This window comes from Tympanuchus pallidicinctus, unplaced genomic scaffold, assembly GCF_026119805.1.
Source record: "Tympanuchus pallidicinctus isolate F22 unplaced genomic scaffold, pur_lepc_1.0 scaffold18, whole genome shotgun sequence".
Classification (NCBI taxonomy): Eukaryota; Metazoa; Chordata; class Aves; order Galliformes; family Phasianidae; genus Tympanuchus; species Tympanuchus pallidicinctus.
The window spans coordinates 12831936-12859737 of NW_026294699.1; the positions used below are offsets into that span (position 1 = coordinate 12831936).

Sequence of the window (27802 nt, forward strand, 5' to 3'; positions counted from 1 at the left end):
AGTTAGAACTTACAAATTTCTGTGTATGTTTGTGGGAGACAGTGCTTGAGGGATTTGGAAAAGCAGGTTGAAAACTTGCCTTGGTTTTATCACTGGAGTTAAGTGACTTTGAATCCTTCCTAAACACACAGGCTACTTGATGAGGCTGAGACAAGCATCTCTGGATCTGTTGCAGTGGGATGAGCTGTGTGATGTAAATAACCAAGGCAGCACGCGAGATGCTGAGTGAAAGGCAGCGAGCTGATCCTGCAGGGCCTGAGGTCCTGAGAAGGCACTGCTTTCTTGTTGTCAGCTTGGGTGGCTGGCTCAATCTGCAGCTGCTCCTTCTTGGCTCCTGGCTGCATCACACTGCTGTGTGGTGGAATGGAAGCTAAAAGGCAAGGGCTAAAACTTCCATGTATTGTATGTCAGTGGAGAATAAATAGTTTGGAAAATACCATTTTTTCCAATGGTAGGGAAGACATCAGAATTATAAACATGAATGGGGGGTGCTCAGATTTTCAAATCCGATGTGTGTCTGTAAGATGCAGCTCATGGCACAGGTCACTGCCTATCACTGTGAACCTCTCTGACAGCAGAGTTTGAGAGTACAGGCAAGGTTGTCTGTGTACACGTCTTAAAAATGCCTTGTTCCCTATCATATGTTTCTGCAGATGAAACATTAAGACAAAAAAAAAAGAAGATAAAATGCATTTCTGAGGTGGAAATGTTTATTGGAGACGTGCTTAATAAACAGAATGTAATAATAATAATAATAGCTTAATCTAAACAGTCTGAACGAGAAATGTCTGTGTCTGGCTGTGTAGTGATGGGCTGCTGTAAGAGTAATTGGTAACATGAGAGTAAACTTGTTGCAAAGAGATAATTTGATTGATTGAATTCAGCCATGAATTTAGCTCTGTGCTCTTCTGTGTTGGAAGTCCCAAACATTTGTGCAGTGTTCTGAATGAGGGGGGAGAGGCTTTTGGATCGGAAGGGAAGGGCAGAGTCCCCTCAATTCAAATCACACCCCTGTTTTCAAGCAAAATGAAGTAAATTCATTGATCCGTTTTCATGAATAGCTGTTAACATTCAAACCTGCCTTCTGTGTGTGCATGTTTTTCCTTTTTGTGTAGAAACAAGTTCAAATGGAATTAAATCATGCTCAAGGTTGAATTCTGTGTACTTTCACCCCCTGTAAACCACATTTTGACACAGAAAGCAACAGTCCTAACCGCTCTGAGTTGTCCAGGTAACCTCCTCCCTTTTGCAGTCTTAATGAACAGCTGATGAAGTACAGCAATTGGTGACATTAGGGCAATTTGTAAGGAGAGGTGGTATTTTTTCCAGTTGATAGAAGCAATGTTGAAGACAATTGTGTTTCAAGATTTCTGCTTTTTGCTTCCTGAATTTGCTCTGTAGCAGCTGTTCCCTTTTGGAATGGATGGGTGAAGCATTTTTGGATGCGAGCCTTTGGTTTTTGTGTGGACCAGAAGGGGAAAGGAAGGGGCTGTTATTCTCTGCATCTCGTCTGTCCCATGCAGGAGCTGGGGTTGTTTGACCCACTGACTCCAATTCCTTGCCACATTCACATCATCAATGCTTTTCACAAATTAAACAAACTTCATCTCAAGACTGACCGTCTCTGCTTTTCATGCCTGCACAATCACCATGTAGTAAATGTCAAACTGTTGAAAGGAAGCAGTGAAAGCAACTTTGTGTGATTAAATTACACGTTAGAGGAAAAAAACACCACGAGCTTCTGTGAAGAGGTGTCATTTTTTCACCTGGGACAACACTTGTCATTTATTTACAATAGCATGTTTAAATTTAGTCATTTCAGGTACAGCTCGTAAACCTGAACCGAAATACCAGCAGCAGGAAGCTCCTCTGGTAGCTCAGGTGTGCAGTGTGCTTTTAGCTGTATAATGGGATGTTGGATGGAGGAATTCTGTTTGGGAAGCTGTACTGCTGCAACCTCAGAGAAGTTGGTTTATTCGTGGAAAGTGCTGGGATTACCCACAGCTGGTATGCTGTGCTGGGGCTCGATGGAAATGCATTGCTGCAAGTGTGATCTGTTCCTTTGTGCTGTTTGAAAGAGCTGTCTGTCACAGGGGTGTCTGTGTGGGACTGGGATGATTGTTGTTAATTCCCAAGGTGAAATTAATGAGGGAAAATGGACGTATGTATCATTTGGAGCAGCATGAGATTTGCTGCTCTGTGTTGTCAAGAAGCTTCTGTACAGAGAAGGCATGGCAGTGCTTGTATGTTTCCAAGAGAAAATATAATTAGTGCTCTACCAGAAAGATGGGAGTAAATGGGAATTTCTCCTTAGCTGATGATTAACAGTCCCTTGGAAGTGGTCAGCTGTTGGGCAAACTCCTCTGTGCTGTCCTATTTCAGTGTTTCAGGAACATCCAGCTAGTTCCAATGCAGCATCATCTTGGGGCCTCTCTGCCCACAGGTCAAACCTTTTGTGGCTGCAGCTTCACTAGCAGACTGACTATTTTGTGAGAAATATGAGTGCAATCGCCATTTCCTTTGTTGCTTAATACTCTACTCGTGGTTTTAAGTGTCTGCATTTTAAAACTCCTTTAGTGTGCTAATTGGCTCATTTGTGATGTTTGAAAGTGGGGCAGATCGTCACATTCTCTGGAGTTCTGGTGCTCGACTTGGTGAGCACAGAGGTGGAATTAGTTTGTGTATTTCAGAGCTGCAGTGTGTGACGGTTTAATGACCTTGTGCACAAATCTCTAGGAACTTTATGGCTTCCTCTGAGGAAGTTCAGCAGTAACCTGCACTAAGCGTCATCCAGATTTAAAAGCCAGCTATTTTCTAAAAGAAATTAGAAGCTGTTGTTTTCTAGCTAACGTTTGTTTTCTTAGCATTGTTTGTCTTCAGATGGACAGAGCAACCAACGTGCATTGTAAGGGTCCCAAGACCTGTGCTTTCTGGGGGTGGGGTGGGCAGGGCACCAAGTGCAGATCTGATATGTTCACCTTTGCAGAAGTTCTTCTTTAAAAAGAAAAAAAAGAGAGAGAGAAAAAAAGAGGCTTTTTCATTTTTGTAAGCAATTCTTGCAGTCTTGCAGAATGTGACTGCTTTAAAGCCACAGGATGTTGTTCTACCATCTGAATGGGTCTGCTAAGTGGAGACAGATCTTACATGACTTCTGTTTGAGTCTGAAGGGAGATATGGATGCACATATATGTGCTTGCATTTTTGACAAAAAGCCCATTTATGTCCATCCTGAGAAATGCTGTCCTGGGGAATCCTCAAAAGAGCACAGCATTACATTTCACTGCAGTTGAGTTCTTTGAGATGAACCACACAGTGACAGATGATTACAGCTTTGATCAAGTGCTGATGTAAACAGCAGATCAGATTTATGAGACAAAAGCTCATCACCATTCTAGATTGTATTAAGATCAGAAAAAGTTAATTGTGGAAGACATGCTGGAATACAATGATGATAATACTATATAGTTCTCAAAAGCAAAGCCATTTAACTTAACACATGTGGGTAAAAGTCAAACTGTTTTCTGCATCTCCGCATCAATGTGTTGTAATGATTTTTCCCCACTCTTACTGCAGTTTGGTTGTTTAAGTGGAAGTGCCTTCTATACACCAGCAAAACAACATCTCCAATAACCAAGTTACATCTGGAGTCTTTCTAGCTTGATAAAATTTTCTTCTATATTATCATTCATGCATGTATTATATAAAATAAAGCTCCTCCAGTGCTCAGCTTTTAATAATCCTGCTCTTAATTAAATATAAATCTGACTATAGCATATTCCTCTACATTAAAGTTGTCATAAAAACATTCTGAACATAAACCTTCCACGCTCAGTAGAGCAGTGCAATATATACACAGGCAGGCATGCTTCTTGCTGTTAGTAGTAAGCATTTTGTTCACTATTTGCACAGCTTCACAGTCAGACGTTCTGCACAACAGCCCCAAATCAGACCTCGGATTGCTCATTGCTGTCGGGGATGACAGACGTCAGGGCAGCCTGGCAGAACCGATGTAACGTGGACATCTTGGTTTTCTGTTCAATGTACAGCCGCAGTTTGTCTCTGAAGGTTTCCCCTAGGAAACTGTAAATTAAAGGGTTCAAACAGCTGTTGGAGAAAGCTGCCAGGTTCACAATGTGTCCTGTGAGAGGGTAGTCGTGTCTGAAGGACGGGCTGCTGGACGAGGAGGGCTCGCTTTTCTTTTGCAGGAGCTGGACGCTGATGAAGACGTTTTCAGGGAGCCAGCAGATAAAGAAAACCAGGACCACAACGAATATCATTCGAAGAGCCTTCTGTCGGCGGAGGCGAAGGCTCCTGTGCTTGTGTGCTTTTATAAGGACTCGAACGATTAACGAGTAACAAAGGCCGATGATCACAAAGGGGATGATAAACCCCAGGGTTATTTCTAGCCACTGGATTTCTTTTACGTCTGCGAAACAGAAGTAGACCTCTCCGGTGTGTTGTAAGTGCACAGCCGTGAATGGCACCAGTGCTGCAGAAATGGATGCCATCCATATGAGACCACAGCTCAACCTGGCGTGTTGCATAGTGCGAAATAGGTTGGACCTCATTACTTTTGCCAGCGCTATGTATCTGTCAAAGCTCATCCACGTCAGAAAGAAAATGCTGCTATACATGTTGATCTGAAGGAACAGAGACATAAAGGTGCATATGATAGTGATATCGTAATACTTTTCGTCAAGATTAAAAACCTCAATGAGAGAATCAGCAACTAAAATGAGGTCGGCCACCGCGAGGTTGATGAAGTAAAGGTCTGGGATAGTCATCTTCTCACGAAAGCTTATGTTCACCACCAGAATCAGAATGTTTCCTACAAAACCGATGGGAAAAAGGAATATTGTGTAAAGACACGATAGGAAAAGCCCAATAACGTATTGTTGGTGTTCTGATTTATCTGCTAATCTAGAAGACAGGCTCTCGTTACACAGATGCGATCCGTTGAGGTTGAAAGTTGTGCTGTTACATATGACAGGTGGGACTGAGGCAGAGTAGGTTTCCATGGTTAAAATACATGCACAAAAGATAACAGCACTCACAGTTTGGTAGTAATGCCAAAAAGATGAGGTTTTGGGGTGTTTTCAAAGCAGTGAATCGGAAGCATTTTGTTTGGAATGGAAGAAAGCCCGCACTTATAAATAGGAAATTCAAATTCTTCAGAAGCCAAATTAATTAGACTTGAAATTGACTGAAATACAACAGTACAAGAAGTACATTTCTTTCTTTCTTGTTTTCTTACAAGACACTATATGCATTGCAAATGAGAGCACTTGCAGTTCCTGTACGCTGTAAGATCACGTCGGGATCTTTTTACCATAATGGTACTTGGATCATTTCAAAGAAAGGTTTTCTTCAGCAGTTCTCCTCCGTGCAGGTCGGAAGATGGCAGAATTCTAGCTCCATTTGTGTTCTGTTAATACTCATTGCACATCCTTGGACCTGCAATTTGCAAATGGAATACTGTTAATCTCATGCTGCAGCGTTGTGCCACGCACAGTGTGCTGCTTCTAACTTCAGGCGTGCAGCTGAGGCTGTGGGAAGTGTAGGGTAGGAAGGGATGTTCAGTAGCTCTGTTAAAAGGATTGCAGTTAGCTGGAGGTGATATTGTGTTGTGAGGGTAGGTCTGGTAGGGCGTTATAAATCGTAAACCATTCAGTGTTGGAATATGTGGAAAGACAGAAATCAAACGGGAGAATTTGGCCTAATGAAGTGAGTCTATGAATATAAAGTTTATATTGCATGTGCGTATGGTGTGTGTGTGTGTGTTCAGTTCATCAGCAGCTCGTAAGCTTAATAAGTAGGAGAGTGGCTGAGAAAGCAGCGGAGACGAACAGCAGTTGGTTCCTATTGCTTGCAGAGGGAAGGAAATGCAGGCTTTAGAAATGAAGGTAGTATAAGCAGCACATGGATTTACACCGACATCAGTTTGCTTTTCTTTGCAATTAATTATGCTACGCTGATTTCTGGAAGGGAATGAAAACATCGGTAATCCTATTTGTTTCCTATGAACGCTGAATGCTGTGGACTCGGAGCATCGCTGGAAGTTTATTTAAATAAAATGCTACACAAATAGCATGGAAATGGTAACCCAGGGTAGCTTGTGTTAAACGTTAGATATTTTGAATTGCTTTAACCTCCATCCTACCAGCAAAACTGGTAAAATTAGCGCTCAGTTCCACCTTTTAATGATTTCAAGTAGCGCTGATGCACAGAAGGAGCAAACCATGAATGGAGAAGGAGCCTTACAGTATTTGTAGTCAGAAAGGCACGCCTCAGTTTGCTTCAATGTATTCATTTTGTTAGAAGTAGCCAGCAGATACTTGAATCAAAAGAGCTTTTACTTCCCAGTGAGAGCTGTAAGTTCGCTGTCACTGTTGCTGTGCTTTGAAGCGTTTTCATAAGGTAAATCTGCATGCTAAAACATCCATGTGAAATTACATGTATTTGAAGAAGGTTTGGTGTTTGTTTCAAGCAGATACCAGTGAGGCACGGACCACTGTCTTTCATGTAACACCCTTTTATCTTTGAGTAAGGCAGTAAAATGCTGTAAATAAAAGGAAGGTTAAGTTGTGAGTCAAAGCAATTGATTCTGCATGGCAGCCCTGTGCTCAGGCTTCAGTAAAGTCTGAGAGCCCACTGAAACCCAAGCTACTGCAAACGTTACAGGTAACCCCAGACTGTGAAACACTTCATTTTTACCTTAATTCCATTTTTCCAGAGCTGGTTTTCCTGCAGACAGCAGAAGGCTGCTTCTCGCTCAGGTACTCACTTAATGGATGTGTCAACTTCCACTGCCGTGCCAGGATAAACTTGCCTTTAGGTGTGCAGAGCTGCAGGGAATGTCACCTGTTGACAATTCAGCAGTGAAAACATCATTTCAAAGTCTGTCCTGTTTTAAAATGCCTTAAATAAAGGATAGATTACGACAGCAAAATGCAGATCTTGCTGCACGTCCTTGGTAATAAAACAAGCTTTATAGATTCCCAGGGTTGTTCTAATTTGTGTTCAAAGTGCTGCTGAACAGCCTCATAGGGCTGGAATTAACCCTGTTTCTGCTGGTTTCTTTTTTGCTGCTTCTACTCACACAACTGCTGTCTCTTATTTGTCACTTTTCTTTTGCGTACCGTTCCTTTGGCTCTCCTTTTGCCTTCAGCATTTTTGCAGGCAGGGCAGTGTATTCAAACCTAGAGCTCAGCTGATCAATTATTAAGAAATGCATTTGCAAGTCACAACTGAGCCGCTTTTACACGCACACAAAGCAACAATTTCTGTTATACAAGATATTCTTAAACCCCCCGGGACAGTTAAGAGGAAAATATTGGATGGAGTGAAATGTAGCAGCTAAGGAGGGTCATTTACTAAACTGGCTTTACAAATTTCCGTTTTCCTACCTGCGAGTCAGTCCTGTGTCGTCTGTATATTTACATTGTCAGGTGTGTGTTGTCATCTGGACGCGTGGTAGAACCGTTCTGCTCAAAGGCCCTCGGATGAAATAGGTTTCTTTGCAGTGAACGTGGAGCAGCAGTGAGCGTGGAGTCCTGCATGAAAAGCAGCAGTAGTGCAGGTGGAGTTTTGCATTTCATCTGTAGGGGAGAAGAAGTGCTCTGACATTTCAGAAACACCACCTACTGGTGGCTACAGTTCTGAAGGCTGAAAGGAAATGTGTTTTTCTCCTGAAAGAGCAATTTTGTCTTTGCGTGGTTCACTTTTTAAGATGATACAGATCTGCTAACTTAAAGTGTCATTAATGGGCAGGCCGTGCTTCGATGCGATGTTCAGCTGCTATTAAAAAAATGGATTGGATCTCAGCATCAGGGTTCCAAGAAATCAGTGTTATCATTCAGAGGCATGAAGTTGTCGTGTCGTTGTTCCTGCACAGTGACTGTGGATGGTTTGGGAATGCATTACTGCTTAGCTGAAGAGAATGTGCACACAGATGGATTTCTGGAGTCTTCCTGATGGGGAAATGGGGACCGAGGGCCTTAGAGTGCTTTGCTTTGAGAAGTGCACAGCTGTGGTTGGGTTATAGGACGGCAGTAATTGTCGTGTTGGAAAGTCTTGTGATACCAGCTTTGATGGGCTGTTTTTCCTCTGTTCTAAGAGCAGGATTATAAAGAGTCTTTCTTGTTGCTCATGGATCATGTGGTTTCGTCTGCTTCATTCTGTCCTTCAGAACTTGCACTGATCTTGTAAGGGCCAGCAGGATCAGTGTTTCCCTTTATGCCTAGAGGTGGCTTCTGGGTGTTCATGTTTGTTATGTTGGGGTCCTGCTCCAGCAATCAGCTGCTTTGTCTGCCCCTGGTTTTCTAACTGCGAGCATCAGCTGATTTGCTATCAGAATGTGTAATGCTGTTATCAGTGCTGATTTTCTCATTTGAATTTAGGACAAGAAATACGTCCTTCTGCCACTCTTCAAGTGTAGGTAGGAAATGTCCTTCTGAAAAAGCCCTGAAGTAGCTGTTTCTCCTGCTAGGAGAGCTATGAAGCATAAGAAGAGGCCACGTCTAATATGATTACACTGTAATTAGTGACTTCTGTGTTTCAGTAAATAAATATTTTATGAGACTGTCATGTGAATTCTCTGAATTTTGTTTCCTAAAACAAATGACAGCATCTCCAGGCTCTTGTTTATGCAATCAAGTGATTGTTACTGATTAATCTATCTTAATCTCACCGTTCAGCACTTCCCCATTGAAAAGGGTCACAAAGTGCTTACAACAAATTTTAACAGCTGCTGAATACCTCAGTCCCTTTTCCTCCTTCATTTGCTGATATCCCATAGGACTTCATAACGAGTGCCTCCGTGATCTGTATATTGAACTGAATTGTGACAGTGTTACAGCCCTGCCTGTTGTGCCTTATTGCAACTGCTGCTGAGAACAAGCATGGAAGCAACTGGTGTGTTAGCCTTCCTGCCATGTCCTGCTGCAGTAATCCAGCCTTTAGTGTTTTTCCTGGCAGTTGTTTTTAAATCTGTAGTAGTCAACTTCTTAAACGCTGTATATGCCTCCATAAACATATCTGGCTCTGCATTGTGTTGAAGGAGCACTGGTGTGATTGTGATGTGCTGTGTTGTACCAAGAGGCTCGGAGTGAGGATAATATGATAATATAGGCTGCTGGAGGTAATTTAGCAAGCGTCAGCATAGGACTGCTGTTACCAAAGGAGTGATAGTAGAGGAAGAGCAAAGTGGGAGGTGAGTGGAGGAGGAACAGATGCTGCTGTAAAGTTCAAGTTGTGCGTGTAGATGGAACTCCCCCTCCAGGGCTGTCTCATCGTTCTGTTAGCATGAGCAGCACCTGTGACCTTGTCCATCCACTGTGTGACATCTGCCTGGAGCTGTTGCCCTCCTCTGCAGTACCTCTGGATTTTATCCTGACCAGTCACAGGATCGCTACTTTTCTTGCACGTAATCAAGCATAGTTTGGATTGGAACAAATGATTGTGTTCTGTGCCTGCAGAAAACCTTGCCTGGAGTGTGTTTGTTTGTTCAGCCTTTTTAGTTGCCAATTATTCTGAGAACGCATTTTTCTTACTAAAAATACATTTTTTTAAAGTTCAGCCTTTGCAGGGACAGCACTTGTACCATTCAAACTGTTTGGTAGAATCTTTTTGTTTTTCTGGCACTGTATGTTGCAAAACACTTCAAAGAGAGGAGAAACACATCCAGATTTTCTGTAATTGGGCCACAACATGATGTAAAAGTGGAGGATGTCATCATAGCACTCCAGTCTCCATCCAAATGTGATAAAATAGAATTCACAAAGCAGCAGTCCTTTCCGACTCCAGCAGTTGAGTCTGGCAGGCCTTCCTGGGTGCTTCGCCTCTCCACTTGTCCAAATGAAAGGATTTCATAGTTGTCACTAACTGATCCTAAATGAGAGAAGAAGGATTACAGTACTGTGGAAGCAAAACGCATTCTTTCATACCTGGCATTTAGTGAATCAACTGTTTGTGCAAAGTATATGGCGTGAAAGTTACATAGCAGACTTGTTATGGCTAAATTGCTTGAGCTTTCACCGTACTGCGACCTGCAGCTACCTCAAAGTCAACACAAATGATGCTGGAGCCTTTTCTGGGTCTATAAGTTTGAAATTCAAATGCTTTGGAGGCTGGCCTTAGCAATACAAATAGGGGTGTAGCAGCTCAAGTTATGATTCAGCTGTGCAAATCCTGTCTCTCTTTAGCTCAGATGTTGTTTTGCAATTGGACCAGATCAGATTGGAGCCAGCTGGTTCGGGAAAGATGAGTCTTTAGTCTCTACATAATCTTTTTACAGCGTGTTACCCACTCAGAAATGCGTGCTTACCCTTCAGCAGCCTGCTCATTTCTCTTAGTTTTTGGAACTGAAGGTTTTTGGCTTTTTTTTTCATCTAAGCTGGTCTTAGATGTGTGTGCTATCAGAACAGAAATAAAGCATTCTTTCAAATTTCCAATATATGGCATTAGTTATTTTTGACAGCGTGGCTACAAAAATATCTGTGCTGTGTTTCTTCTGGAACGTACTGCTCAGAATTGGGTGAAGCCTGGAAGAAAGTGGGCAGCAAAGCTGTTTCTGGTATGGATGGGAAAAAAAAAGAAAAAAAAGAGAGTAGGCAGATTTAATTTTATTCTTAAAAAAAAAAAAAAAAAACATTTCAATTTATTAATCATTTAAAAATAATCGCTGTTAATCCAAGCCAAAGCTGCTCTTCTACCACAAATTTGCCTGTTTTATAATGGCTTTTGGGACTAATTCTGTCCATTTCACATTGCAGATAGAGGTATCTACCCCCATGTTCTAGTTGAATCAAAAGTAGATCTCCTCTAGGACTACATGTAAATTGTCCTGAATTTTAATGGCAATTCTGTGTAACTTTATCAAGAACCATTTAACAAAACATTTTTGTATTGCTATGAATTATATTAATGAGAGCTTGGATTTTTGTTTCACGTTTCAACCTCTTCTGTCCTGATTCCTTTTGTTTTCTGCCTTTCAGTTGGTCTTTTCCTGTATGTAGACGTTATGACAATCTAACCAGCCATGCAGAAAATACTTTTTGTCCCCATGCAGCAGCTGAGGAGAGGGAAGAGACCAGAGCACACCGATTCGCATCACACAGACAGCAGCAGGAGCTGTACCCAGCACTCACAGCTCTGCAGCAGTGGTTCTTGCTCTTTTCCAATTGTCAGCTCTGTCAGTCGCTCCCACAGTCTTTATTTCTGAGATATTTGACGTGGTTCTGCTTGAGCCAAATGCTGCAGTGCTGTCATGCATGCTGCCTGTGCTGAGCCTCCAGGCTCCTGCAGGACGGTGTGATTTGCTCACATCAGACCAGTTCCCAGGGCCCAGCCAGTGTTCTCTAACCAGGTCCTGTGCATTTGCTGGCTGGGTTTACTTTCAGGCACCTTGAACAGTAACACAGAACTCAGAAACAATACAATATTTATTCTTTCATCCTTTCAATATATGGCAGCAGTGAATGAAGTAGAATCCTTTGTGCATAATTCCCCTTCTAGAAAATAACATACTTAGCCATGAAAGTGTGATGTTCTCTGCCTGAACTGAAACAAACAGCTTACATCTTCTGACACATCCTTTCGCTCAGTCTGTCAGCTTTCTGTACTGATGTGCTGCTCTTACAGCTCCTCTCTGCAGGGCTGATGTTCAGACCTTGTTGTTTAAACTCCCTCGGATGCAAAGCAAAACTTCAGATGTCATCTGAGAAATCCTTTCACAACAATATAATTAACTCTTGTATTTGAAGAGCTGATTCTTATCTACGTATTTTCTGACCAGTGTCTATTAATGCCCTGTTTCTACGTGATGTTCCCTATTTATCCATCTGCTGGTGCTGGCAGCGGGGCAGAGCTGAGTGGGAGAACAAGCTGACATAATGCAGTGCAGATATGTCACCAGTTGATTCTTACATCTTGTGGAAAAGTTGGTCCTTATGGTCATGGTGGGACGATTGCCCTCTCTTTGCACGTGATAGAAGTCCTGGAATTCATGACTCTGACTGCATTTCAGGACTAGAGCCATGTAAATACATTCCAGATCTATGCACGCTACATTTGGGCAGATGTCCTTTAGTCTTCCACTTGGCAATCCTTGCAGAACGTGTTCCTGTTGGTGGATCAGTGCCACTTTGCTGTATTTCAGGCAGCCCCTTCCAATTTGCACTGACTGCACACAGATCTGAACCTTACCAAGATAACTTTCCAAGATTTTTCCTATAAAATCTCTTGCTTCCCTTAGCATCCAGGTGCCATGTCTAATCAGGTAAATTTTGCCTTCAGTGCTACACAAACATGTGTTTAAGTATCAGAGTGTTTTTTCTTACAGACCCTTCAGGTCACTTGAGCCCTGCTTATCACCTCTCTGTATTTCTGTTTTTAACTTGTAGTCCAACTCCAACTCCACAGATGCAGAGCAGCCCCGTGCCTTCCTTGTTTTTTCTGTTCTCTCCTCCCTGGAAGGAAGTCTGAGACTGAAGCCAAACGTGTAAAAGGGCTCTGGGCCCACCTGGGTTCCAGCAGTGCTGCTCTCACAGCCAGCATCACAGCCCTGCACCTGAGGCTCTGCCTGCACCAGTGGCTGCTTCCATAGGCTGCAGTGCCATGGCTGCTGTGGGATGCTCAGATTTGGATTTCTTTCTCCATTTTGCACTATTTCTCTGTGAATGCTCATCTAAAATATGTAACGTTCCTCTCCTATCTCCAGCAAAGCCTTGATTTCTGCCTGGATCTGGGGCTCTTCTTCTTTTTGCCTTTTTAAAAGCAGTTCCACTGTTCTGGGCCTGGTTTTTCTCATTTTTTTAGTGAAGGTGTAATGGAATGTGATTATTCAAGGCATGCGACTTCATACTTCTGAATGAACTCATCAAGAATGGCTTAGATCAATAATTGCATGAAGTCGTAATGCGGAGCTGAAGCTGAGCATACTTTAACTGAAAAGCTTTCATTCTTGCACAAAGTTTTAATTAGCCATCCTGTCCATCTTTCCAGTTCAGTGCCTCAGAAAGGACACAAAGTTCTTTATGGACCAACGTTTCCATTAATTTGAGTGGTTTTGTGTTGTTGGTTTGTTGTTTTTTTGTTTTTTTTTTGTGCATGCAAGAATTCAGATAAAAACCTTGGAGGTTCCAGCAAGTGTAGAAGAGAAAAACAGGAAAAGAAAGGAAGGAAAACCCCGTTCTGTGTGCATACATGGTACAAGCAAGCTGTGAAATAGACTTGCAGTATCACTATTTTGGGATTGTAATGGACTGTTAACCCCTGCTTCACTGCTGTTGTTACTGGAATTAAGCAGTGTTACAAAAATATGGGTGGCTTGTAAGGTAAGAAATCCCAGTCCAAAGAGGAAGCAAACCTGAGAAAATGCTTTGGCTGCAGATTTTTACCTTAGTTCCAAGTTGCTCTGGGATATGTTTTGGTGCTCATCCTCACTAAGGCATTGGTTCTATTACAGAAGCATGTTCCTATGGCTGCAATACTTTCTGCTCGCTTTTGAAGTAAAGTGCAAAGGAAGGAGATGAAAAAATATTTACACGCACATGAGAACAGACCCCCAAGTCCTGCATGTTTCTACATGCTAGGTCACTGCAGATAGCAGATAAATACATGTTTATCAGTCCTGCTAGCTGTGTGATAGTCCAAGTTTGGGATCAAAAGGAAGAACAACTGTCCTTTACAAAGAAGAAAAGCCATAGGAGTAGATTGAGAGCTCTGAGAAGAGCAGGTGTTACTGAGACATCATTTCAGGGCCTGTGGGCGTTACTGGGATGTCGAGGTGGCTGGGGGTGCTGGGTGCCCTTCGGCAGCTCCGTATGACTTGAAGTATTCTGTCCTTGCATGGTTTGTGCAAACAGAGGATGAGTAGCAGGCTAGCACAGCTCTCAGAGAACAGTACTATTTCAGCAATGTTCATCACGAGCTCATCCTTTGGAGTTCCAATGCTCTTCTGTAATTTCAGTGTTGTCCTGAAGAGAATCATAATGTTGTAAAATAGACGACATATAAATGTCGTTATGCTTATAATGAACACAGCAAGGTAAGCACGGATGTGCTGCTGTAAGGCTGGAGCTTCAGCAGGGGCTTCTTTAGCAAGGAGGGTGATAAAAGAGAGTATCTGAAGAAATGATGGGATTCCAAATCCAAGGGTGAATTTAACGATCTCGTATTCAGGCCATGCAAATAATGGATCTAGCTGGCAGTCTGTTTCCAAGTGGTAGTTCTCTGTGCCAACCAGCACTGCCTCTGTCAGAGCCAAGCAGAAGGCACATAGCAGTACGCATCCAATGCACAGAATGGGGCGCTGGGTTACTGTGCTCAGAGCAGTCCTTGGTGGAAATCTCTTCAGTAACAGCATGAGAAGCATCAGCACCAAAGAGTGCTGAGAGCTGAAATAACTGAAGTTGAACAGAAATGACAGCACACTACAGGCCAGGTGGGTCACTCTCGTGTAGTCAGGTCTGTTGATGACTGTGAATGACAACAGAATCATTGTGATGTTGCTGATGGTGAAGTGTAGGAGAAGCGGGTCTAAGTGCTCCATGGCTTTGTTCTGCACGTAATTCTTTATGAAAATGACCAAAATGCACACGCCAGCTATCAGCCCTGTCGGCACAAAGAAGGCAATGTAACAGTGCATAAGTCTGGATATGATGTTTTGTGAAGCTATGAATGCTTCAATTTCTTCCAGGGAGGTGGAAGCCAGGCTCTTGCTCGGGTAGCTGATCCACGTCATGTTGTGAGCGCTCATCCTTTCTGCACAACCTGCTTGTTCCTGCCCGGGGAAGTTAGAAACTGAAATGGAAAAGGAAGGAGAAACAGGTGTTAATGTCTTTTCATTTGTGCATTACATACTTTGCAGAAAATGGAAATTTTTTGCACGTGCTCAAGCTTGAGAAAATGATCAGCAGCGCATCATAAGCCTCCCAATGAAGTTCTGCCATAGAACGATTTTTGCAGCTGAGTTCTGAGCTCCTGAGATTTAACAGTAGCAGGGATGGGCTGCTGGCTCTCAGTGACCCTGGGATGTATTGATACAGTAATTGTGATACCTCTTGGTATTTGCAGGATCCATCTGAAGCCCATAAGCTTCGTAGGGAAACATTGTATGTACTCAAGAAAAACCCAGTGACCCAGTGTAGTAGATACATGTATATATGTTTTATATACCATTAAAAGCAAAATTGAGACACTTTGTTGTGCAGGTTGGTTTGGAAAATAACTCAGTAACAATTAATAACAAGAGTGCTACACTCGCAGCTGTGCTTAAGGCATCTTTCCTCCAAGTATTCTGGTGATTTTAGCTCTTACAGTGGAAGTAACTTTAAATTGATCAAAGTTCATGAAGCTACATGGGTGTTTTTAGGCAGCGCTCATTATAGATAAGTCAGTGCCTTAATGCTGCTTGGCAGTTCGTTTGTGTTGTTACCTCTGACACTACTTCACATTGCTGATATTTTTAACCGCTCCTCAAAATTGGAATTCTAATACTTTAATTCAAAAAGTTGACTTATCGAAGTGACTCTGATTAAGTGTATATATATAATCTTATGTAATTATAATTGCATTTCTATCAAACCACAGAGTTATGTTTTGATTAAGCAGCGTTCTTTCCCTCTCTTTGAAGTCGGTTTTCCCTTTCTGGAGGTGCTGTTCCAGGCAGGAATGCAGGACATGCATGGGGAAGTTCTGTGCCACAGAGGAGCAGTTGGCTTTGGTCCATGTAGATTTAGATGCAAAGTGTTTGAGGATAAGGCCCAATATGCTGGGTTTTAAATACCAGTAAATTCCTCATTAATCAAGCAGCTGCCATGCAGTCTGCTCCCCTTGGCTCCGTGGCTGTTCTTTCATGTTGACCTGCATGTTTGAATGTACCTGTCTCACCTTTCAATTCTGCACAGTCACTGCAGCCACGGAGCTTGTCAGACCTTCTCCTGGCCTCCATCTGCTGCTTCAATTTCTCTTCATTGCTTGGAAATCCGAAGGCCACCAATGTCTGACTTCTGCAATGCATCCCTTCTTAAATACTCAGCAAGCAGTGTAAGTCAAATTTTGACCTTCTGTTAAAAGAGATGTGTGAAGCATAGCCTGATCCAGTGCCAGGATTGCAGAGGATGTGAACCACTTGAGCATCCCCAGAAACCTTCCTGCTCTTATGGGAAGCCAGCATCCCACACAGTACTTTCAGGAGGTTAAGAAACACTTCTGCTTTGAGCAGCTCTCCTGCCAGAGTCTCCAGGGGTCGCCTTCCAGTCCTGTTGGCCCTGATGCAGAACCAAGTATTTCCATGGAGTTCTGGCTCTGTGAAGGTTTCTGTTGTCTTCCTGACAGCTTCCATCCCAGGCTGCACTCACTGGCCTTGCACAGCATCTCAGAGTAGCAGAATTGCCAAGGAAACAAAGGAAGCAACTTCAGGTTTCACAGGAAATCATACGGCCTTCCACCAGATTGCAGGAAAAACAAGGTGCCAAAACTTGTTGAAATGTGCTCAGGATCTGACTTTGGTTCTGATACTGATATCTTTGAAGGTATTTCTTTTTAATTTCCTTCATTAATTGAATTTCAATTCAGGGGAAAATAATACTGCAACTGTAGAAGTTAAAGTTTGGACAAAAGGAAAAATTCTGGATGCATTGTCTTAATGGGAAATTCCAGAAAATTATCCATATTACCAAAATCTTGCCAAAGCACTGAGCTGCTGGCAGCTCTGCGGTGCTCAGTCTGTACGTGCAGGATGCTTGCTGGAAGTCAATCAAGTGTTCATGCAGAAGAAAAATAGCTCCATTTTCTGTTGATCATTGCTAACAGTTGTAGTATATTCTGAAATCCTTGCAGGCTAGTCAAATAAGGTTAAAGTTTATAATGCAGATTGTTACTCTTTCTTAAGTTATTCCAAGCGCTGTCTCTGTTCTGCTTTTAGAAAGTCACAGTGATAATGGCAGACTGTTCTCTCATTTGATTTTGATGCCTCACTAAGTATTTGAAGGAGAGCAAATGGCAGTTTTGCATTCTGGATGTGCTAGGAAAGACTTGTGTGCCCATGGTTGCAAACAAACGTGCCTGATATTTCCTGCAAGCTAATACTGGGATGCTTTTTCTCTGCAGTGCACTCACACAGGTGTCTATTCCTGCTGTATCACACCATCCCCTAATGCTGCTTGTTTTCTGCCATATCTTGTCTCCTTGTACCTTCTTGGGGAAATGGCTCTTAGCAAGGAGTGCTGCTCGTCACCTCCTGCAGTTGCTGTGTTGGCCCCTGTGGCTGAGGCCCTGCCAGCAGCCCTCCCATCCCTCACATCCTGCATCTGGAGCTGAATAAAACTGGGACAGATGGTGTAACCTTTCTGTGCATCTGTTTGTATCTAGAGCTTTAGGGAGCCCTTCAGCCTCAGTGCTTCTCTACCGTAGGAAACAACTGTTAGAAATTCTAAGTCTTGATGGTTTTGAAACGTTCCCAATGTTCTAAGTTCATTCCTTGCACTGAACTGAATGTGGTTGCTCCCAGCACGTCACGTTTGTGCTGTGCTTGCTGGGCTGGGTCCTTTTCTGCTTCCTGGAGCTGCCATTGTGCCCTGTAAATGCCTCAGGATGTGGATGAGTTCTTCCTCTCAGCTTATTAGGGGAGAACTGACTTCATCATTTCTATTTAGGCACTGGTGACTGAGACCACTATCAGAATATCCCATCAGAGCTCTTGTACATGGAAGCTGTGCAGAACTCAGGCCTTTTCCTCAGGTTAATTAATGAGGGAAAGTCACAACACACTGTTTGCATTGTGGTTTCCTGCATTGCCTTTCTCTAAAAGCCCATCCTCTTCCTCACCTCTGTTTCCTCCCCACTTTGTTTTACTTGACAATCATTTGCACGCTGTTAGTCCTTCCTTCATGTAGCTTCAATTTTGGTTCTCTGGGGTTTGTCCTGGCACTGTTTCCCCATTTGTGTCCACCGTGCCTTTTGTGCCAGAGATTGATGTGAATATATTTAATTTCCACTTTCTGAAGCACAGCTCGTGCATTCTGCTTCACTTCCCACAGGTGGAGCTGAGGAAATGAGCACCATGTAGTTGTAGAAGTAGTTGGAAAAATAGCGAGCTGTGAAAAGCAGCTTTCAGTAATGAGAGGACCCAGTCTGCAAGGTTCCATTGCTTTCTTACCCTCCCATGCAATGGATGGTTAACTGCTGCGGTTGGAGAGCTTGGTCTCAAGGAAACTTCTGTTTATTTGAAGTCTAGAAAGAAGAGTCCCTAAAACAGGGAGTTTCTTGCTGGCAGCTGAGCTCTCCCTCTATAAAAAGCTTGGGCAGGGCAGTTGGTCTGCCAGCAGCTCAGAGAAGGAGAAAATTCTTTCCCCCCATCATCCAGCAGTGCACACAGCACTCCTTGTGTGAGCGGGCATGGGCTGCACCGCCCCGCAGAAGCGATGCTGGCGCTTTGGGGGTGGGGGGTTCACACGTGTGGATTTGTCCTTCCTGCTCTGGCTAGGTCTGCCAAATGGTGGGACAAAAATAGAGGGAGTGGATGATTGCACTGAAATGCCACTTTCTTCTCGTTGTAGTGCACAATTCCTACGCTTTGGAAAGTATTTGAGGCTAAAGACTTCAGAAATCCTAACCATGACTGCTGAGAAACCGAAAGCTTTTCTTTTCCCTTTCCCAGAATATGAATCAGCTATAACTGAGCATAATCTACACCAGCACTGCGGATGCGTTTCCTGCCTATAGAACCCTTACAGCGCTGTTAGGATTATCCAAAAATGTCCATCCCTCAGCAGACTGCTCCTATGAATTGTGGAGTCCCTCGTCCACACCACTGAATGGGATTTCATCATCTGTCCATGTCAGTTCAGTGGGAGTAATGCATTTAGCAGAAAGCAGTTGTCAGATTCACTCTGTTTAATGCTCGGCTTTATTCAGCTTTACGAGGGTGCTTCTCAGAGGCACTGTTTCATTTTGTCTCGTTCAAATCTTGTTAAAGAAGCAAACATTAAAAACTTTGTGAAAGACAACCACAGCTTCACCATTTGATCCTCTGGTGATGAATAAAACATCGCATATCCGAAGTAAGATAAAGCACTTACCTTTCCAGGAAAATGCTCCACAGATACAATTAGCTGAGACTTCCACTGTGAGTAGTCAGATGAATTACAGTTACTGTTTGGAGGATGTAGCCCTTTCTATTTATGCAGACAGCAGCGTGTGTATATCACAGTAACTTCTTTGGCTGTTATAAATCGCGATGAAAACTCCAGTTGCTTGCTGACTACAAAAACATTCAGTTCTGCAAGGGAAACAGGAACTGGGTTTACATCATTCAAACCGTACACGTTGCATGCTTAGCAAACCTATGATTTCACCATGTGACTTTAAAGTTCAAATTATCCTCTGCAGGGAGATATTTTAGAACAGAAAAGTAGTGTTTGTTGCAGCCATTTCTGAGTCTGTGAGGCCATCCAGTGGAATTTTTTTTCTGCCCATGAAGCAATCCTACACTCATTGCCCAGCCTTTGCAATTGCTTTTTTTGGTAAGTGTGCTGTTTTAATTCCTAGGGCTCTTGAAAAAGGAAAGCCAATTGAGTAAGTGCAGATTCAAAGCCCATAGTGAACTGGGCAGCTATGTGACAACAAAATACTTTGTGTCACAGTTTAAAAATACAGTGTATTTCTATTTCTGCATGGGTTCTGGCTCTTGGAACACCCCCAGGGTTGTGTGCATTCAACAAACTGTGTTTCCAGCTGCTCTGCAATGACCATGAGGTGCTAAAAGCCACGATTTTGAGTCCATAATATGTTTTGAGTTGGGCTAAGCATCAATCTTCTTAGTGACTGCTTAATAGTATTTTCAAAACCTTAGATGGAAATGAGCAAGAAAGGCTTGGCTCATGATTATTCCTGTGCACACAGCCTTGTTGCTTGGAAGGCATCAGCTGCACCGTGCTTCCTCAAAGGAGCACATCAGTGGCAAAGCATGTTTTTCTCTAATCTTGTAATAATCTCCTGTAGCTTTGGTCAGTGCTTCCTGTCTCCATGGTGTTTTACCTGTTGCACTTTAGCAAGCTTTACTGAAAAATACGTGGAAAAATCCAAAACACTTCAAGAAAATGGAATAAAACCAATGCACCAGAGTGCAGGGCTCAGAATGGGGCTTGCAGGTTGGCTGGAGGCACAATGTCAGCTGAGGTTTGTGCTTCCACCTGAGGGTGAGCATTGCTGCTGCAAGCACTTCTCTCAAACCAGATGTGGGTTGCTTCAGGCTCTGTGAAGTAGCTGTGCTCCAAAACAGTTCTTCAGTAGCTCAGCAGCTCTGTGAAATGTGGTTTTCTAGGAGCTTGCACTTGTTGTTCAGAACACCCCAACTCCCACGTAGCTTTGTTTTTGAACATCTCAGCATAGTTGTTTGTTGGACTGGGTGCATTGTTTCCCTTTCATTCTTAATAGTGTTTCCAAATTGCTTCTGAAAAGCTTGAAGCTGGCTGGGTGGTGTACATGTTCTGTATGGCACAGCTGGTCTGGAGGTGTCCCCAAGTCCTTGTTTCTTCTGGTGGTATCGATTTCACATAATAAACAAGGGTAAATGAGTGCAAGTCAGGCAAATGTGTTTTACTGTTGATTTTCCACGAGCTATGCAAATTTGGAGTGGCACCTTATCCATTATGTAGGACGTGGGGCTGCACAGAGAATGCATGAACTGCATGAAGAATCCAGTGGTTATGCTGGAAAGGCAAGAAAATTTTAGGAAGTGTCTGGTCCTCAACTAGGAGATACTAACCTGCCTTTTTGGGTTTCAGAACGGACTGTGTGCACACATGGGGTAACACTGAACAGCCCAGCATCTGCCCTGCTCTGACAGCACGGGGTCCCTCACCAGCACTTGGTTCTGGCTGGGACAACCTGCTGGGGTTCATCTGTTCCCAATGCACCCTTTGTGACTACCAGAAAGATAGAGAAAAATCAGTGCCTGCACCAAAAGTTTAAGGATGATTCAAATTGCCCTTTATAAAGCTTTATTCTGAGGTAATTAGCAGCCAGTTGGTGAAGGAGGAGTAACTGGAGTGAAGAAAGCCTCAGCACATCAGCACTGAGAATGCATTTCCTGTGTTTCAGTAGCAGCTTTTCTGCTAATGCAAGATGTGAAGAAGAGCTTGGAGGGAGCTTGTCTTCTAATGAGAAAAATTATACAGAAAAGAGAAAAGAGTAAAGCTTTTTCTTACACATCCTTTTTTAACGACAACAAAAAACAAAGGGAAAGCTTGCATCTCCAAATTTATGTTCATATTTACAAATGTTATTCCCTATCGTGTGTTATTATCCAGCTGTACCTAAAGGAAAGAATGCTTATCATGCTTCGACTTGGGAGCAAGCAGCATGTTACAGTTTCAGAATACGTGCACTGATTCAAAGAAGAACATCAGAAAGTGTCCACATTCTATGGGAAGTTTGGGTACTGAGAAATTTGGTGTCCCAAATGGATGGAAGAAACTGAGAGCCGTAAGAGAAACAGAGGTCAGGAAATCAAGGTTTCCCAACTTCTTACTCCATATTCTGCCCTGTTGGCATCCTAACAGCTACGCAGGGTGGTTTTGGCAGCAGCCCAGGGTGCTGTTACTTTGCTGTTACTTTCACAGTTTCTGCACTACTGAAAGAAAAGCGAGATGTTGCTGTTGTGAGACCGGCTGGGTCTTCTCTTAAACAATGGATCAGTTCAGTTCCGTCTGCTTAAGTGATCACAGGGCACAAGTCATGAGAACAGTGGCAAACTAGTGTGGGGTTGTGTGAGCCTTCAGAAAAGTGCGAAAACAAAGGTGGTTAAATGTCTGTTTGCATTCTTTTAGCACTATTTGTATGAGTGCTGTTGATTAATGATTAGCACGTGTGTGCTCTCAGTGGATGAGGTGAGCATGGTAATGATGTTCTGCGTAGGGCTGAGGCAGCTTCTCTTGCCTTTCTGATGGAGGGTTATTAAGGAAAGCATCCCTTTGTTTTGGAACATCCAATGGCTGTTACTGCCCATTCCCCAGCGTGCTGTGATGAAAAGCAATGTTGTGTTACTGGAATTACGAACTGAAAAACAATCCATGTTTTTCCCTGAAGTTATTTTTCATGAACTATCATGTATTTCCATCTCAGTTATTCCTCTAATGTAATTATCCAACAAAAAATAACCTGGGTGTGGGTGGGATGCTCACCACAGGAGGCCGGGGAGGTTCAGTGTGCTGCTCAGGGGCTGAGCTGGCTGTGCAGAGTTTCTCTTGGTGGCACTTGGGCACCACGGGGCTCCATGTGTCAGTGTGCTGAGTCCTGATTCCTGCACGGGGGAGCTGCCTTGGGCTGACATTTTCTTGAATAATCTATTCAGATGTATTATTATTATTATTATTATTATTATTATTACTGTTAGGGGTTTTTTTTTTGTTTTTTTTTTTTTTTTTTTGAGAAGAGCATCTATTCTAAGTTTCTTGTTATACTGACATACAGTTACAGAGTCACTCTGAAATTGTTCTTCTTGCTTAGTCAGCTATTCAGCAGCAAGCAAATTTGAGTCCTCAATTAAAAGATCGTGGAACTTCAGGCCTTTGAGGTGAAACATAAAGCCAAACAGAACGGAATCTGTGCACAAAATCAAGAGTTGCCAGCTTGGAGAACTGAAGGAGTTCTGCTTGAGGATGAATTTTAGAATAAAAGCCATGTCTTTGTTTTTTCTGTGTTCGCTGCATGTTTTTGGGTTTTTGTTTGCTTGTTGGCTTCCTGATATCTTGATCTGTAAGTGGAACTGAGATGTGTCTGCTTCTGCCATGTAACTGCAGCAGGTGGGTTTCAGTGGTGGCATTTAGATATGTGGATGCTTCGAGCTCCTTTGGTCAGCCCACTGCACAGCTGGTTCATCTCCTCATTAGATAGACAGACTGATTGCAAGGTACGTGGAGCCATGTGGATTTGTGGAATTTAAGCTGTCTGCTTGGATAGGGTTAAAAAAGCACGAGCTGGTGATGTGGGTACGTAGGCACTGGGATTAATAATTGCCTGCACCTCTGAGGCTGCTCCTAAATCAACACTGAGCCTCTTATTGTAGAACAGCCGTGCTCTGTGCTGCGTTACCACTGCCGTCACATCTCAGGATTGCTCACTCATGATTCCCCATTAGTGATTTTATATTGGCTTATTTGGGCATTGTTTGCTGTTCTATAAACAGTATTTTCTTACTGTTACTCTGCAGTGATGTTTCCATCAACCTAAAAGTAAATTCCTCTGTGTGGGTAGATGTGCAGGTAACTCCTCAGTGGGGGCTGAAAATGGCTGTATTTCCAAATAATGCCTTAATGAGGGGTGGAAAACATCTTTGTCTAACAGCAGCTTCTATAAGGGAACGGGGCTCCGTGTATAACTGCAGGTGTTAGAATGGCTATTTAATTTACATAGGCTGAGCTGAAAGGTTTCAGAAACTTCTCTATTAATAATGAATGAAATCTATTTCATTTTGAATTAGTGAAAGCGTAACTTAATTAGGAAGAATTACGATGCTCTGGAGCTGGCTGGGAATGGCACTGCTTTTGATCTCTGAGCATCTTCTCTATGCAGTGCTTGGTACCAGGTGTTCAGAACAAACACAAGAAACACACGCTTTTTTTTTTTTAATAAATATTTATGTCTTTTCAATAATCAGATTTCATAGTCTGGTTAAATATCCTGTGAGGTTAAAAAACACATTGAACATTGTTGAGGATTGTTTCTTGCAACAGGATTTTATGTACCTCGCTGTCTCAGCAGTGCTGCAGAAGCGATGGCTAATTTTGTTTCTCCTTCCATGTGCTTGCAGACAGGACCTGCTGATACGTACATTTATAACCAGCAGTTGGTCTGATCTTGTTTCCATTGTGAACATGAATCGTTTGACTCGTTCTGTGGATCAAACCACCTTTGTGACACGCGGGATTGTTCTGTTAGTGACCACCAGGTGGTGTTTGTACAACAGATTTGATCCCAGAATTAACATCAGAAATACCATTTATCTGGGAGGTGAGATAAAAACAAGTGTGGGAATTCTACCAGCTTCAAGATAATTTTTAGCTTAAATTTGCAGATGTACATGCTAAAATTAGGGTTTAAGTTTTGTTGTATTACTGGTAACACATAGACTTGCATAGAAGTGATAAATCAAAGAACCTCCTATTGAAATCGGGGGGGATTTATGATTTTAAAAACCCCTTTAAATTAGGGGATCAATTCTGCATTTTTAGATGTTAACTTGATCCGGAGTTGAGAGCTTTCCTGTATAATGGCAGCATTATTCCTGCTGTTGGCTCTAAATATACTCACAGGTACCTTAGGATAGCTCTAATTGGGAACCTGTTCCCTTTCCTAACAATCTTTTCTCCAGCCCTCTGAGCTGAGAGTGTCTGTGCTGCTGCTTATTTCTATTTTCACACAAAGCATCTTCAGGTGCTTTATAACCAGAAAGTGAATCCGTTTCATCTGGTTTAAAAACTCATTTGTTCTGGAGAACTTCTGAAAGGAAGGCTTGTCTTTTTGTAAACGTTTGTATATTGAATCGTTAATGCTCTGATAGGAATCTGGTATCGTTTAAGCCTTTTCCTGTCATGGTTTGTAACAACACATGAGCTTTCTGCTGGGGATTGCAAGGAAATGTGAGCATTCTGTCAGTGTGCTGTTCTTTAGAAGGGAGGAGTCGAAGGAAATGGCCTACACTTCCCAGGTAAGGCAAAGACTTGGTAGGAAGGAAGTGGAGTGAGAAAATAGATAATAAATGCACTGCTCTCCTACGGGATGAGAATGTATTCAAAATATGCCAAAGTGTTTTGATAGGTAATGGAAAGTTAAGGGAAATATGATGGGAAACATTTCACACTTGAGTCTGCACAGCTGGTTTTGTGCATTCAGTTGCTTTCACTTGGAAAAAGTATTGCATGATATGGTTAAGAAATACACAAGGTTTTACTTATCAAAAAGCTGCAAGAATTAATCTTAGAGCATATGTTTCAGATTCCTCAATGTGTTGAGCACTTTGCAGCTGCAGAAGCTGAGGCCCAAATCAGTGCTTCTTGAAGTGCTCCGTTAAGAGAAGAACAGAGTGGCACTTGGCCAGGTTCCGCTTTTGTTTTCTGTTCCCAGCCCTGTGCCATTGCAGGGCAGCTCATGTGTAGGTCTCCAGCCTGGCCAGCAGCCTGCTTTCATTTTTATTTAGCAACGATAAGTCAGTTCTTAACTGTGTACGTGCACAGAAAAAGGGAACCGAATCTTGGTTATTATTTTTTTCAGCGTTACTTCCCCTCTTTCTGATATGGGTGTTCTATTTTCCTGCTAACCTCGGTGCTGTAACCTGTTTTCCTGTAATAGAACAGTTCAGTGCTTTCTGTCTCGGTGCCAAAGTATGGTTGTCCTCATTGAGGTCTCTCTGTGCTCACACACAAGGGCTGATTCTGCTGCATATTGGTACAGTTCAGCCTCATGTAAACCTACTGACTTGCCTGGATGGTACATTGAGTTTACACTGATGATCAGTTGGGTTCACTTGCACAAAGAAGTGACAAACACACAGCCAGTGTACACATTAACCAACAACTTTGTATTTTTGGCACCAATTCTTCTGTCCTATTAGTTGTAGGATTCACTATGCTGGAAAAAACTGTGACTTTTTGCCTTCATTCCCAGCCGACTTCATGCTGATGCATAATTAGATTTTAATGATGTAAAAATTGTGACCTAGAAAATCTAGATAATTCACCACACCTGGTTTGACATCCAAGTCACGAAGTTGTGATGTTTTGGTCCTGTGAAGGAGCACAGCTTTAGCCTTGCCTGCAAGTAGCCCTTTTGTCAAAAAGAAGAGCCCACACCTCTTACCAAACAGATGGGCTTTAACACTTTCTCTATTTAGAGTCTTAGGAGTCGGTGGTTTCTTTGTGAAGCTTTGCCAAAAGTCCATTTCATGTCGTTCTTGGACATGAAATGGAAAGACCACGTTTCTTTATTTCAAGTAGAACCAGGAATTCTCCAGTGGTTGGTCGCTTTCTTTCCTTAACTGAACATTACATCTTCATAGAGCATCTCAGTTTGATTTCTAAATGGAAACTTTTGAAACCAGGACGCCTACTGGGTTTGTCAACACAGACCTGACTTGAACTGGCTGTGTTCATACCTTCAGCAGAAGCAGAGACGAACATCTTTGTTAGTTCACAGATTAGACTTAATTGGCTCTTCAGGAAGTGGCCTTTAAGTCACAGCTCATCTCGAGCATGAAGTTGAATTTTGTGAGAAAATAATGCTGTTAATGATGGCGCTTAACAAATGCTTACTTTCTAATGCCAGTAAGTACATACCAAAACATACAGTACACTTGACTGTCCAGAGGTTTGCATTTAAATGATACACTTGCTTTAAGAAATAATTTAATGAATTACTTGAAAATTATTTTTTCATCAGTAGACCGATTTTTATCTTGCATATATGCAGTATTTTATTCATATTTATTTAGAAGCAAAGTAGGCATGCCCCTATTTACAGTCATCAGAAACCTTTGGGTATCGAAATGGAAAGGCCTCATCCTTGAGAACTTTGTATTTTAGAAATTTGCCCATAAAAGTTCCTCCATAGTTACATTATTGTGCATTTCCTTGAGTATTTTAATGCGCTTGCTCATGTCCTGCTTCTATAAATACTGTGAAGTTCTTGCTTTGTGGAATATTGCTTTTTAAGGGACACCACATGAGAGCACTGGAATCAAGTTCAGAATTTAGAGGAACAGCAGCCAGCCCATTCCATGGCACAGTTTCTTTGAGGCAAATGAGACATCAAATTCACTCTTAAAAATCCTTGAGTTTCTGTCAGTCTTGTTCATGAAGTTATCAGCACTCCTTGCCTATATGATTGCCATCACATTTAGTAGATTATCGAGGATATGCACAAACTCAATTCTGCTGCAGTAAAAAGGATCTTTAGGAAAAAAAATCAAAGTTGAGGTTTCAAGAGTAGATGATAGAAGACTTGTTCTTTCTCCTTCTGTTAAGTTACAGCTTCCATTTTCCGTGCAGTTCCATTTTCCATGCCAAATCGTTGGATGGAGGTTGAGTTGTCATGAAGGAGGTGGTCTTGGGAATTACCACGTGTACAAGGCCAAGCACAAAAGGATCAGGAGCAGAATGAAATGGAATAGCACGTTTGGGTTAGAGAACTGAAGGAGATGAGGGGAATGACAGAAAGAGGTGATGAAAGAGCCGCGGCCTGGTGATTTAACCTGAATAGAAATGAATGTGACAAATGCTTAGACACGGGAAGTAGTGTGCTGCATCTTAGGAAGAGGGGAAATGGACGCAGGGCAGCAGCACAGCAGTTACAGCTGCCCTGGTGCTGCCTGCTCAGCCCGCTGCCCTGGCCGTGTCCCAGCTCCACGAGGCTCTGCTCACACCCAGGTTTGCCAGCTCCTCTCTGCTGCTGTTTGTTTCCCTGCCCCGTGGGTCACAATTTGTTGAACAGTTTTGACGTGAGAGATGTGACGTGGTGCTTCAGGATGCCCAGTGTTCCCCGGAGGGAAGATGAGTCTCCATTTACTCAGCAGTTCCAAGGAAGGATTTTCTATGAACGGCTGTGGGCGTGAGCTTGAATGCTTCAAATGAGTGTAGCTTGTAATTCTTAGAATATATCTCAAGTTAAGAGAAAAATGAAACCAAAAAATGGTTATGAAAACCAAGAAGCCAGTATTGTGTCTGCAGAGGCATAAATTAGCGTGTGAATGGACGTGGTGATAAGGAAAGGCTTCCTTCTGTGACCTGGTTTTAATCTACAGGCT

General features: G+C 42.6%; 2 protein-coding genes across 5 annotated transcripts in view; one reads left to right on the forward strand and one right to left on the reverse strand.

Annotated features, from left to right (window-relative positions):
• The window catches only part of CUNH7orf50 (chromosome unknown C7orf50 homolog), a 101636-nt gene that overhangs the window by 14884 nt on the left and 58950 nt on the right, over positions 1-27802 (forward strand). The window lies entirely within an intron of this gene.
• On the reverse strand, positions 680-19423 carry GPER1 (G protein-coupled estrogen receptor 1). Of its 2 annotated transcripts, XM_052679889.1 has the most exons (6): positions 19083-19423; positions 13398-14802; positions 7407-9888; positions 6715-6861; positions 5330-5454; positions 680-4828 (listed from the first exon to the last, which is right to left on the reverse strand). In XM_052679889.1, the coding sequence occupies exon 6, from the start codon at positions 4782-4784 to the stop codon at positions 3945-3947; it is 840 nt and encodes a 279-aa protein (XP_052535849.1). In that variant the 5' UTR covers positions 4785-4828; positions 5330-5454; positions 6715-6861; positions 7407-9888; positions 13398-14802; positions 19083-19423; the 3' UTR covers positions 680-3944. The 2 variants fall into 2 exon arrangements, with proteins under 2 accessions (XP_052535849.1, XP_052535848.1); XM_052679888.1 differs by having other exon boundaries at positions 680-5454; positions 19083-19422.

Coding starts and splice junctions, on each gene's coding strand:
- GPER1 (XM_052679888.1), bottom strand. CDS start 5,018: ATGGAAACCTACTCTGCCTCAGTCCCACCTGTCATATGTAACAGCACA.